At 37.5% G+C, this 13,567-nt stretch overlaps 2 protein-coding genes across 3 annotated transcripts in view; one reads left to right on the top strand and one right to left on the bottom strand.

Moving 5' to 3' along the window:
• The window catches only part of Ephrin (ephrin), a 52,687-nt gene extending 45,099 nt beyond the window's left edge, over window positions 1-7,588 (top strand). The window contains exon 5 of the mRNA XM_072007492.1: window positions 834-7,588. Within this exon, the coding sequence (XP_071863593.1) occupies window positions 834-991 (158 nt within the window). The 3' untranslated portion in view covers window positions 992-7,588. The remainder of the gene's footprint in view (window positions 1-833) is intronic.
• A 3,632-nt stretch (window positions 7,589-11,220) lies between these two features.
• U3-55k (U3 small nuclear riboprotein factor 55K) lies at window positions 11,221-13,553 on the bottom strand. 2 transcript variants are annotated; one of them, XM_072007486.2, is made up of 8 exons: window positions 13,366-13,553; window positions 13,126-13,238; window positions 12,957-13,054; window positions 12,660-12,887; window positions 12,479-12,588; window positions 12,204-12,400; window positions 11,791-12,128; window positions 11,221-11,714 (listed from the first exon to the last, which is right to left on the bottom strand). In XM_072007486.2, exons 1-8 carry the CDS (start codon window positions 13,414-13,416, stop codon window positions 11,482-11,484), a joined length of 1,368 nt encoding a protein of 455 aa, XP_071863587.1. In that variant the 5' UTR covers window positions 13,417-13,553; the 3' UTR covers window positions 11,221-11,481. The 2 variants fall into 2 exon arrangements, with proteins under 2 accessions (XP_071863587.1, XP_071863588.1); XM_072007487.2 differs by having other exon boundaries at window positions 12,957-13,051.
• Between the last annotated feature and the right edge of the window lie 14 nt (window positions 13,554-13,567).

The following is a 13,567-nucleotide window of genomic DNA, read 5'->3' as shown; positions in this document are numbered from 1 at the left end:
CTTCTTGTGTTGTCACCTACGATAATTTGACTTGAAAATGCGCCGCGGATATGCACACATTTGCATTCCATCGATAGCCAGGACACGGACATTAACGAGGCAACCTGCTTGGCTCGAAACGCAACAGGGAATTCGTGTTCCGGAGGTGTTGAATTGAAATTACTCGAGTCGGCCCCGTTCCGCCTTCCTTTGTAACAACGATTCGAATTTCTCCACTGTATTAAAATCGTCCCTTCGAAATCGAATCGTGTCCCACGAAATTTATAACTTGGTTCGTGACCGACGATATATATCTGTTACAACGCGTTTCGTATCCAGCAGAAGCAAAAAGTACATCAATCTCCAAGTACTCACCAATAAGCCGGAACCTAGATGGAAGTTGAAGCTTCCGCTCCGATATCGCCGCGTTTCCTAGCCCTGGTAATGAAGCAACTTTTTCCCACGGAGCTCATGGAAGTTTCATTTCGAACAGGAGAAATTTAGAGACGTTCTTGACCTCCTTTCTGCAAGAATAACGTGATTATTTATTGAAAAAATAATAAAGAAAAATAAAGTTAATCTCAAGAGCTCGAATTATTAATAATTGCTAACAAAAATCCAGGATCTTAGAATTAATCGCTGTAAAGTATTAATTTCTATATTATCAAAATTATGCAAGAAGTACTTCTATTTGCTTCTATTTCATTGGAAAAATGAATTCGCAATTAAAAATTTCCATTTATTAATCCACGTTAATCAATTAAGTTAGCGGATAAACGCTTTTTTAAAGTACTACGATAAAGAATCAAATGGCTATTGTCCGGAAATAACAATTGACTTTTCTTTGTCTACAGAGGAATATTCGGACCATCCGAACGAAGTTGTGAAGAACGAAGAATTGACCTACAACGGGGCGAGTTCCAGCCGTGTTCAAGATCGGTACTACCAGCTGGTGATGGTGTTGACGGGAAGCTTGTTTATCAGCGCGATCATGCCGCAATTATTACGGTGAAGCGACAACACTACCGAGGAGAACGTATATCCCATACGTCGAAACCCCTTTTTCTGTGATTATCCTACGTTTAATTAATTTCTTGAGGCACGCGTGCGCGCGCACGCTCGCGTGGCCGCCCCTCAATCGTGAAAAATAAATGAAAAATAAAACGCGCACGATTTATGGTCGGACTGCCTCGAGAGAGAAAGAGAACGAGAAAATTTAATCGGGAAGGAAGAAAGAAAAAAACGAACAACAATGGTTTAGAGAAAAAAGAAAAATTAAATGAAAATAAAAGAAGATGCGAGTTATAAGAAGAACGAGGAGTTGGCAGAAATAATAAAAAAGAAAATAAACGTAAATGTCAAGAGAAGAGACATGCACGACACACGAGCAGCAACGCCATATTGAAACTATTCGAAAACGAAGAACGAAGACGTAGATAGTAAGATTACAAAGACGAAGAAAGACGAAAAGAGGAGAAACGCTACTATTAGACACTATTATAGTATGCCCACTATTATCACTACTATAAATGGTAGTCGTATTGGTTGTCCTTCTTATCATTACGCTAATTCTAGGTATTTATTGGAAATACGAAGAAAGAGAACGAAGTCGTGGACAGCGTGCTAAATATCCTCGAGCGAGGCATACGCCGCATAGTGAATAAATACGTCCGTTAAAGAGAAGCGCGAAAGTTCTTTCGTTTAAATATCATAACCTCGCGTGTGAGGATTTCGAATGATAATATCGTACGACTGACATCGACGTTGATTGACGAACGGTCCTCTGTCATCTATGCCTCGATTGCTTGAGAATTAATATTGTACTTGAAAAGTCAAACGATTAAGTTAACTTAGAAACTTATATGTATATAGAGAACCAATTACTTACTAGGTTAGTATGATTTAAAACTTGCCATCTTAGTAGATGTATCACTTAGCACTCATTTTTCTGTTAATATTTTCAGTATCACGTCCGCGCAAATGTAGATACGTCATTTGTTTAACTGAAGATTTCAGATCAATCACGTGACTTATTGCGATAATCGAATCAAACGTTAATTCGCGATTAGTCGCGATGGTCGCGCCAATATTCGGATCGAAATCTATCGAAGGAAACAGTCATGGCGGAGGGTCGTTCGGGTTGCGTAAACAGGCGCGAACAGGATAATTAGCACGCGTGTAAATAAATTCCTAATGAATATGTACAAGTGGCTCTTGCCTCGTCTTCGGGGCAGAGGAATTTAAGAGAGTGCCGTATACTAGGTAAAATCTTATATATGACACACGGAAGAGTGCGATACAGCGTGAGTGAAAATTCCGAGTGTGACAGAGTATGACGTGTGTGGGTGTATTGCGAGGCGTATGTGAACATTCGTGAACTCAAAGATCGCCCATTTGGATAGGACACAAAACTGTGTAAGGTGCGATAAACTTTTGTAAGTTCCGCCCGCGGTTCTCGCAATCGTGACACTTTCGCGAACACGTGAAGTATTGTCGGCGAAGAAATTCGAAAATTCCTCTCTTCGACCGAGTTCGTTGAAGGGAAATGGCGAACGAACGAAAGTATGGTATGTAATGCGTGAGAGAGACTGATCGCGGAGCGAACGAAATAAAAATTTTTGTATCATAGTTGTACCATACCGAACTTTATCTATAGATCTGTATTATATTTATTATCCGCTATCATTACGCTACGAATAATCACACTCGATATTCTATATTTACTAGTAAAAAATATCAAATTTAATAGCGAATAAATTGCGTATTCGGCGGGGTAATGATAAAAGAAACGACATGATGCGAGCAAAACGATGAATTCTCGACCCCTGTCATCATCGGATCTGCCATTTGTTGTTTCCTTCTATTTTCTTTAATTTTCTTCGTGCTGTATTGCTCGAAAACGTCGAACGCGTGCGTTCGAGTGCTTATTTCGACGTGTGCTCGCTACTTCAATAAATTGGCCGTGCGATGGTCGGTTTCATTTCGTCGATTTCGGTATCGTCTTTTGTGCTATGTACATCGTTCTTTTCAATTGTCCCTATGATTCTCCTGTTTTTTTTTTTTTTTTTTATACTCTATTTATTGTTCACCGCCACGCAGATTTCGTTTCCATCCGCGTACTGACGAACGTACGCGCATGCAAATCGCATTTATTTGTAAAACGTACGGGATTACATGTATACATGCACAGTGGTCACGATCGTTACACGCGATCCCGCTCTGATTTGTCGCGTACGTCAATAACGACGCCCTCTTCGCTAACGTTCAAGCTCTGTTCACGCTGCGATCGTAGCCGATTTTCGTTACGAACGCGCAACGTATAACATTGTACGCGTATCCTGTACGTATCCGTAAGCTCATGTTTCGCTCGATCACGATCACGGATCCATATTTCTATCGATCACATAATTTTACCATAATCACACGACAAACGTCAACTATGTGTCTTGGATTTTATCGCGCGGAATACATTGTACCGGCAATTAATTATATAGTGCGCGCGCATCTTGCGCATGTCGCGTATCGTATGATATAAACGTAACTTGTAATCTTTAAAATTGCGTTCCCGCCAATACATTTGATGATTGGCCGCACGGCTACGATGGCGCTATTTTATTGCTTGTGTACTTACACAATTCTTATTTACGCGCATTTCATCTTCCAGAATGCAAATTATCGTTTTTGCGTCCGACGTGTAGTTTGGCGATCGACCAATCATAATATACCAAACGTATCTATCGATTCTGTATCAGCGATACGAACAACACGGCGAATATAATTACATACAACCTGATCTTAAAAATGAATCCGTGAGCACCAGTGTGAATGGAGCTTAATAAGTGCACATAGTTGTTTCCGCGCGCGTAAAAATGCACACACAGCGACCGAAGAGCGTTCGAAGCTCGAGGATGCGAAGAGAAGAAACAACAACGAGCAAATGATCGTTTCACGTTGGCCACGGGCAAAAGAGTTCGACCGAACGACAACTAGAGTAACGAATTATTGTAAATACGAATATGCGGAGAGAATTACGTATTGTATAAGGCAGAGCGAAAGAGTGTAAGAAAGATTAATGAGAGCGCAAGGGAGAGAGAGAGAGAGAGAGAGAGAAAAAGAGACCCCAATTCCGAATCGTAGATAATAAAGAAATGATGTATTCTGATGGCTGCTCGATTGACCGACTCGTTTTCATCGTTCATTGATGGTTCATCGTCCTTAATTATACGCGACAATTAAAATGGAAATCAATGACCACGATCAGCCGGGAATGTTGAGGGAAACGATGGAAATTAAATGCGTGTATAATGTTATCCATTACAGTATTGTAAGCCTAAGTATTACATGCCTCCGATCCACGTCTGTTTGTCTGTCTGTCCGTTCGTCTGTCTACAGTTTGTACTTTTTACCCATGTGTTAACCGCAATAGCAATTTCGTACACGTACGAGCGATCGATTACGAGAAAGCAGTTCGCAACGATACCTGCGATTCCACGATTCTTAGCATGTAGATTTCTCACAAATGATCATATTTTCGTTTCGTTAACTATAGCTGCTACGATGACAGTTTCTTTTAGTTTCTCTCTAGTCGTTTTCGTTCGCACACACATGTATACACGTGGAATTGTTTGTGAGCCGCTGATCAACCCGCAAAACGAAACCCAAAGACAATCACCTGCACCATTGTAAGGAAAAGCGTTCGAAGCGCCTCTGTGTAGATCAATCGTCTACTATAGCGTCACGATATCATTTAGATATATACGATTCGTTAACCCTCTCACACGAAGTAGAAGTAATTTAACACATGATTGTACAAAACGTTTCTCGTACAAGTTCGCTTTGCGGGTCTCAGAGGATATTACACACAGTAACGTACATTTGTAAAGGGACGCAAATAGTAGAGTGCGTTTACGTTTCGATCGGCATGATCGACGATCCATGTAACGTTTGCACACACGTCTTGAATCGTGGATGTATCGATAGAACTGCTCCGAGCGGCGAATTATCGATCGACTCGAATTAATCGAATTAATCAGAGCCAGCATGAAAGCCCGTAATCAATTAAACATAAATGCAATAGCAATGCAGCAAAGTTACATAGATCCAATGTGAATGGTACTCATTCTTACGGACGATAGATGAATACAGTATAACAATAATATAGACTCGAACTATCGATAGAAAATAGACAAGGTCACTCACTGCAATATTTTTTTATTTTTCTCTCCTTCATTTATCTTTCTTCTTTTCTTCTTTTTTTTTTCGTTTCGACCGATCCGCTCCGAAAGCACCCTCCGATCCATCCGTAACACCAATCCCGACCACCACCACTACCGCCACCACCACTACTACCGACCACAACGTGAAACGCTGCTCCTCGAAAGTTATTTTTGTAAGCATGAACAGGGACAAGCATCGTACCAATAAGGTATTTAAATCGTTAGTAGAAAGTATATGTAGATACTCGATATAATAGAAAGTTTAACGACATCGATATAACAGAAACACACAGGAATAATCATAAGGTCGATGAACCTGAAGATTACGATTAATTAGATCGCGCATTAAGATTAGTCTTCGCTCTTAATCGCGTACACAGACCGGTACGCATAAGTACGTAGACGCGTTGCAGATCGCACGTTTCGAGCGGAAATACACGAAGAACAAAACGAGGAACAGGTTTCACAGTTTTCTAATCCAAAGACGTTCGAACCTCCCCTTCATTGCGATTTTTATCGTTCATTTTCGCTATTTCATTGTGTTATCCTCTCGTGTGCGTGTTTTGGAACAATGTCAAGAGATTAGAGGTCTTCGCGGGTGGAGATCACAGCAGGCGACTATTCGTACGCGAAAAGGGCTTGTTCCTCTCTTCTCGAGACAGGGGGTATAATGGGGATGAGATAAAACGGACAGTAACGAGAAAGAAAGAAGTAACAGAGATGGGAAAGAAAAAATATGAAAGGATCGATTAATTAGATTTACCGCGTCGAATTGACAACGTCGCGGATTTATCGAGCGTGAAAATGGGATCGAGATGATTTCGTAGGTACGTCGTTGTAAATAGAGAAATGAAGAAAAACAAGAAAAAGATTACGATCAATAACGATAACACGATGAAATTTATATTAAATACATAGCAAGTATGAGGATAGGTTTCTAATAACAATTTATTATAAAAGTGAATGTACGTTGATGTCTAAGATTTTTAACAAGATGGAAAAAAAATAAGAAAAAACACAAAGTGGTTATTATTAAACTATGATTATTAACTCATAATCGAGAAACACAAGTACTAATTAAACAAAAGAGCGTTTGAATACAGAACCACACTTTTTAGCCAGGTCATGAATTCTCTCACGTTGCATATATTAATTTTGTAACAGGTACATTACATGACACATACGATCACGGTCACGGAAGCCATACGGGAGGCGCCACGTTATCACCGGAGCAACCGTTAGATCATTTCTTTTCTCTCTCCTGAACACGGTACACGTATTTACATATAAATTAAACAACAGTCAGGATATCATGTTTATAAAATGAAAAAAAGAAGTCGAAAGATGATATCACACAGTTTATTCGATCAATCGATACGATATATCGAGGATAAGAAAAAAAGAAATATCAAAACCAGCTTGGAGAAAGAAAGTATCAACGGTTTGAATAGTTCGATCGGTTAGCGTTGTCTGACAATCAAACGACCTAGTTTCCAATTACGACGCAACAATATTTATTCAGCAATTATCTCTCTTTTGCCTCACCTCCACTAGATCTAAATTTGAACCGAGTAAACAGATAAAAAGGAAAAGCTGAAAAAATTGTAAAAATAGTAACGCGGTCCACGTGTGGCATTCGTGAACAGGATCAATCAATTATAGATTGCGTGTGCTCGCTAAGTATGCACGTTCAGTACAGTACAGTCGTTCATTACAAAGCATTACAGATACAATACAAAGTAGCGTAGTGTTCATAATGGTAGTCCACTTGTAGCGAAATAGTGTTTAAACAGTCCAAACAGACAACCAAACAACCAAAAAAAACCGGAAAAACGACATAATCGTCAAAAAAATTACAGGTAACCATAAAAAGTACACAGTAAACGTGAATCGATCTTCATGAAGTACGTGCAAGACACGCACACACATGTACACACTACGACACGTGCACACGACACATATACATGTATACTGGCACATATTGCGATACAAACAGTTTCAAACACTGTCGAGGGCGTCGCGAGAAAAGGTGCGGCGTTACTCTAAAGATATGAAGAAAAAAAAAAGAAAAAAAAAGTATATATTTAAATGTACACTCATACACAGATACAGAGACACGATATACACATATGCAAAAGCGACGCGACTTCGACGACCATGCGACGTAAAACGCAAAAGCGCGTGAATTCACTCGCAGAAGCAGAGAAAGAAAGAAAGAAAGAAAGACGAAAGGTGGAAAAGAGGGTCGACGATGCTCTAAACGTAAACTCGTCGGCGTCGCGCGATTTATATAGTTATATTGTATTATGCATGTCGATATACGGTCACATATAACGATGGAAAATGAAAGTAAACCAAACGAAACAAAATGAAAAAAAAAAGTGAAAAAATAACTGGAAAATGTTAAAATGCCGGACAGGGAGACCGGGCGTCCCCCGATAAAATAATAATAATACACGTACATACTCACTCACATAACACATACAAAGTACGTCGACGCGTACGACGAAATACGTCGGCGTCGAAACGTTTCATTTTGAAAGTACCTTGCGCGAGTCGTCTCGAATCGTTTAAGTACAAAGAAATAAAAAAAAAAGAAAAAGAAAGAAAGAAAAGAAGAAGAAGATGATGATGATGAAGAAAAAGAAATGCTCTTCTCGATGGACGAGATGCGTGCGATCCACGTTCCACGCGATTCAGATACCAGGGTATCGAGTTCTAGTTCGCGGATTCGGTGAAGAAATCAGGTTTCCTTTTTTGAGTTTGAGGCCATCAGCGACGAGCACCATTGCGTGGGTTGTATACGAACCAGAGGGATTCACAGTGCTGAATGGTAAATTTGGGGAAATCGCGTGTCACGCCTCTTTCGTTGAACCCTCGACAGGCATTAATGAGTTCCTGGAATCAAATTGGTTGTAAAAAGAATTATATTTAAACGATCGTTGCCTGCTCGATTCGAAAGGTTGTAAGCGCATCCGTGAATCCCCTCGCGGTTCGTTTCCAAATATTTCTATTTTTTAAACGAATGAAAACGATTTGCGAGTAAAACTGCATTCGCGATCATTTTGATGGATATTTATTGAAAACGGTGAGAACACAAATAAACGATATATACGCTTTGTTGCACTGATTTTTCGGCTTTTACCGATATTACGTATACACATCTTTTACCGCTGTTTCGAAACGCTGTAAACACGAGATGCAAGAGGAAATTGATAGGTTGAATTACGTTTTTATCGAAGCTCAAACTTTTCATGAAATTTCGTATTGTTATATATATATATACGTATATGCTTTGATCGATTCGAAGGATTTCATATGTTTTAATCAATGGTTGAACGCGTGAAATTCAAACGCACAGACGTAAAGACGACGATCCTTCTTGCGTCGCGTGAAACGAGCGAAATGTAATTTAAAACGAAAAACTGCCATTTTTAATTAACGTAATCGATAACCTCGAAAGCGATTGGTAATTATCGTAGCCGTAACTTATTCGTTGTCCTACCCTGCAAAACGAATGTTAAAAAAAGAGAGGTAGAAGCTATAGAGTATGGAGGAATGTGAGTTCGCAGCGAAAGCGGATGTCCGGTTCGATCGCATTCTTGAATTTCGCGAGTCTTTCGACACTGATCATATACAAAAATCGTTTCAATTCGTTCCACGTTCCATCGAAGTTGAAATACCGTCTGTCAAAGATGAACACGCTACATTCACAAGCAGTACATCTTAAAAAGCACATAATATCCACGATGTCATGAAGAATTCAAAATTTTAAACAAAGCGTTGCCGGAAATTTCTTGTCGCTTTATATTTTATATATGTGACATTAAAAGACATACAAAATGTAGAATACTAAAATATATTATTTTGAAATTTTAGATACAGAAAAAAAGAGGCAACATTATCTTATCCTACGGTTTAAAATGTTAGTAATCTAAAAACAAGATCGACACTGACTGATTATTAATTGAGACTGAATTCATTAATCCATCATTTCATTCCCTCCTTCTTCCTCTAAGTAAAAATCACAAAACTTTCTTCTCTTTCATTTAATTCTAAGATATTTTGTCTCTATCCAAACATTTCAATCGTTTAAACTACTCAATAACATATCAGCCATATCTTTGGAGTTGTAAAAGCCTGTTATACATTAGTCTGGATATTTTATATTTAATAAAATAATAATTTCACCTGAAAAGTTAACTATCGATCCGGATGTTATGTGCTTTACAATATCAAATGTACATAGCGTATACATAATAGAAAAAATCGCGGTGGCGTGTAATATACGAAATCTGACGATTCGCAATGCCGAAAAGGAAGATGCTTATGTTTCACGGACACGCGACCATGCCACTTCGTTTCAATCGATTCGATCCGATTAATTAAGCCCCCATTCAATTCGCCTAAGGCTTTCAGCCGTGTATGCTTCACAGACAACGAATCTCTCGACTTACCAAGCGACTCGCGACTGACAATAGTTTCTGCGATCCCTCGATGCAATTGTTTTAAGTGCAAAACTGTCGTCACGTAGGACAGGACTTATAAATCGTTGAAAAAAAGAGTATTTGGCATAAAAAAAAAAAAAAGAAAGGAAGAAGATGCGCTCGAACGAATCGTTTCCCCTACTTGAATCTGTAAGGTATGCTCGTCACGTTGTTTAGAGCTATTTATCGATTTTAAATCCGAAGCGAAATGTTACACATCAAAACGAAATATTTTTGCGGTGCAAAATTTTCGCAAAATGAAAAGTCAGTTCCTCTGTGGCGTGTTGAGATATACGCGAGATTTGGAGCCTAAATCGTTGTACGATTGTTTATATAGAACGAATTTATATTATATAGAACGATGCGGAAAAATGTTAAGTGTGCTTGTAAGTGTGCTGTATGATGATTTCCGGTGTTTACGATATTCGTTTGCGGTCACGCTGAATAAGTCTTGTCTTACACGTTCGCACGCATTCTATTTGAACCACCAAAGAAATACACTCGCACGTATTTCTTCTCCAAGCGCTTCTCCAAGGCACTTCTATAATGGGAAAGAATGCAACGATAAACTGTGGTCTATATTTATCACAAGTTTTAGTATTAAGTTTTGAAAATTAGCGTTAACAGGTGCCATTTTTGTGCCATCACTTCCCTTCTTTTCAGGCAGCTAAATAAGACGAATAGAAAAATTATTCACCGTTAAATTCCATAACAATTTGAGATAACAATGCCACTGATAAATTTCATTGATTTGCTGAAAATGGAAACAATCGGGTGAGCTCGCGGAAAAAAGAAAACGGAAGAAACGAGAAGGAAAAACGGATAGATCGAATGAAAGCGATGCCTGATTTGAAGCGCGCATAACTTAAGGATCGCGCAACTCGAGAAAAGAAGCGCGAGACAAACGAGAGAAAAGAAAAGCATTTTAGGCAAGACGTGTCGGAGTACATAGACTTCTCGTGAAAGTAAAGCCAATGGAGAAGAAACTAATCGGGCGGGAAGCAATGCTGCTTCAGTCATCCGCGTAAAAGCATACTTGCAGTTATAAGGTCCTAAGTAAGAGTGAAGAAAGAAATTTAAATAATGCAAGACGAAACGATGGAAGAAAATCATATTGAAAGGCCTAGGTTGTCGCACTCGTTTGAAAAACTTTCCTGCAAGAATGCATACAAGAAGTAGCGTACAATTGCTGTACACTCGTTTGTTGACGCGAATATAAGGGGAAAAAAGTCGATTTGATTTGTATATGTACACGGTGAGCCCGAGGTTCGTGCAAGGACAGGTGCATTTACGTATGAATGAGGAAGAGATCTGGCGAAATCGATACTCGTTTCTTTCTGGTTCATAGTCAGTAGGCGCGAATAAATCAATGGCCGTATCACTTCATTCTTGTAAACGCTAATGTCCTCTGCGGCGATCATTGTTATTATACGAACGAACTCAAGACGGCATGGTATACAAGACTAAGAACAAGACCTAAAATGGGGACATAATATTTTATAACTCAACTTTTGTACAGAATAAATAAATACTTGTACTGTGGACCAATATTTCTTTTATTTCATTCGCATGTTTACGACTCGATTTCATTATAAATGAAATATTCGAAGATAATAAGTCATATGACAAATGTTATATGAAAAATAAATTACAAACATTGACTATGAAATAATAAACAATATATTTTTTTTAATATAGAAAGAAGTTTGTTGAGATAAATGTAAAAAATTATATGATCTATATTTACCTAACTATTTATATTCAATTTACAATTGTTCATTTCTTCTTAATATTATAAACTATTTACTTTTTGTTTGAATTAACGGTATTATAACTATAGCATTTTTTGCTTCTGGTATGCGCCACCATCTTCCAAGTCTGTGTTCTTGACCAATTCCAGCAATAAGTTGAGTTCCATCCGAAGTGAAACATAATGCATTCACGAACCCTGTTAGTTGTATTTCAAATAGCGGATTCAATGATCTGAAGGAATCGCAGCATTGCCATAATCTGATAACACCATTTCGTGATCCTATATTCGATAATTACGATAAACGATTAAAATTCTTTCATAGAGATAAATGAATAACATATTTTAAAAAAAATACCTGATGCAACTAGATCTGTATTGAGTAAAGTAGCTATACTCGAAATCCACATTGGTTGATTATTGGTTTCATCTCTTCCATGAGCGTCTGGCACCGAACACAAAGGTTTTTTCTTTAAACAACCCCAAACGCATAATTGTCCATCGTCTCCACAACTAAAAAAGTGTTCTTCGTTTATAAGCTTTACGGTATCTATGCTACCACCATGTCCATTGAATATAAGTTGTGATTCTTCTACGATTTTCCAAATTCTTATCGTCCCATCGAAACCACCGCTAGTTATAGCTCGTTCACGCGTAAGCGCGTCAATCGATGTAACACCATTTTGATGTCCAAATCTAAAAAAGTAATAAAATGAGACTATAATAGAGTATGCTACGTTAAAATAATGATGACGATAATGATATACTCACAAAGATTCAACATATGCCATATCATCTAAATTCCATACTTTTACGCTTCTATCTTTAGAACCGGAATACAACGTGTGTGTATCTCTACGGAAGACTAAGCTGGTAACACTATCCCTATGACCTTGCAAATTTTTTATGTGATTTAAGGTATCTCCACAAAATACTACAATATGTTTACAACCGCTATCTCCTGCTACCTTTAATCATAAAAAATAGATATTTATATATACTTGTGAATGCAGATATATTATAAATGAAAGTTTATATAATCTTACCAAAAATTTACCATCAGTACTAATTGCCAAACATTGTACATATTTCATTCCAGCCTCTGATTTCCTTTTTCCTTTAACGCCTTTCAATTTTGCTCTTTCTTTTAAGCACCCTAGTATGTAATATTCACTTAAGTAAAATTGCTTTCATAATACAATGGTTGTTTTATCAAAAATAACATACATTTAACTAAACTACCATCCTTTGAACCAGAGTATAAAAATTTTCCATTGCTAGAGAGACATAAACAGGTAATTGAACTTTTATGTTCTTTACATTTTAGAACAATTGGTTCACCATGATTGATATAATTTGAAGCTACAGTCTTCCGTAACCTTCCCTTTTCTTCTAAATATTCCTCTTGTAATCTTCTTGCTACTGCTCCTTCTTCAAATTCTGCTCTATCTCTCTCTATATTTATTTACAAAACTGGTGTTAAAAAGTGAACACATAGAAAAACCATTTCATATAATAATTTACCTTCTTCTTCAATATGCTCAAGGTATTTTTTTGCAAGTCTTACACGCTTCTCCTGAGCAGTTTCTTCTTCTTCCTCGCTTTCATATTCTTCATTTCTTCTACACAAAATAATAATTAATAACAGTTAAAAATAAAATTATTAAATCTAGATTTGGAAATATATAAATACCTCTGATTTTCTTCTGCAAGTTCTTCGTCTGTACTGGCAATACTTTCATTATCATCAGGTATAGACTTATTTATCTTCTTTGTCTTCCCCTTTGTTTTATTATAACCATTAAACTAAAATATGATAAATTTATAATCTTTTGTAATACATTACAAATAAATTCAATTGCATCTTGCAACACAGAATAATTTTTATATATCAAAAATCAAATATTTATAAATATATATACATTTTTTATACCTTTCTTTTAATTCCTCCGCTGCCTTGTTTATTTCGAATAAAAAATGACATATTTACAAAATGCTTTTTCAAACGAATTTTAACCTCTTTTGCTCCTACCACATGGCTTATTTTTCTTAAACAAGCATTGCCAACAACTGCTATCAAGAAATCACGATATTAATCTATGCAACAACCCGCTACATGGAAAGTCACCGGTAGG

The sequence above is a fragment of the Bombus fervidus genome, chromosome 7 (genome assembly GCF_041682495.2).
Source record: "Bombus fervidus isolate BK054 chromosome 7, iyBomFerv1, whole genome shotgun sequence".
Lineage (NCBI taxonomy): Eukaryota > Metazoa > Arthropoda > Insecta > Hymenoptera > Apidae > Bombus > Bombus fervidus.
This window is presented reverse-complemented; position numbering and strand designations above follow the sequence as displayed.

What these genes read in the sequence shown, in the direction of transcription:
- U3-55k (XM_072007486.2), bottom strand. Translation starts at nt 13,416, where the DNA reads ATGTCATTTTTTATTCGAAATAAACAAGGCAGCGGAGGAATTAAAAGA. An exon ending in GCGGAGGAATTAAAAGAAAG is followed by an intron (nt 13,239 to 13,365) that starts GTATAAAAAATG and finishes ATCATATTTTAG; the next exon opens with TTTAATGGTTATAATAAAAC. An exon ending in TACAGATCTAGTTGCATCAG is followed by an intron (nt 11,715 to 11,790) that starts GTATTTTTTTTA and finishes TATCGAATATAG; the next exon opens with GATCACGAAATGGTGTTATC.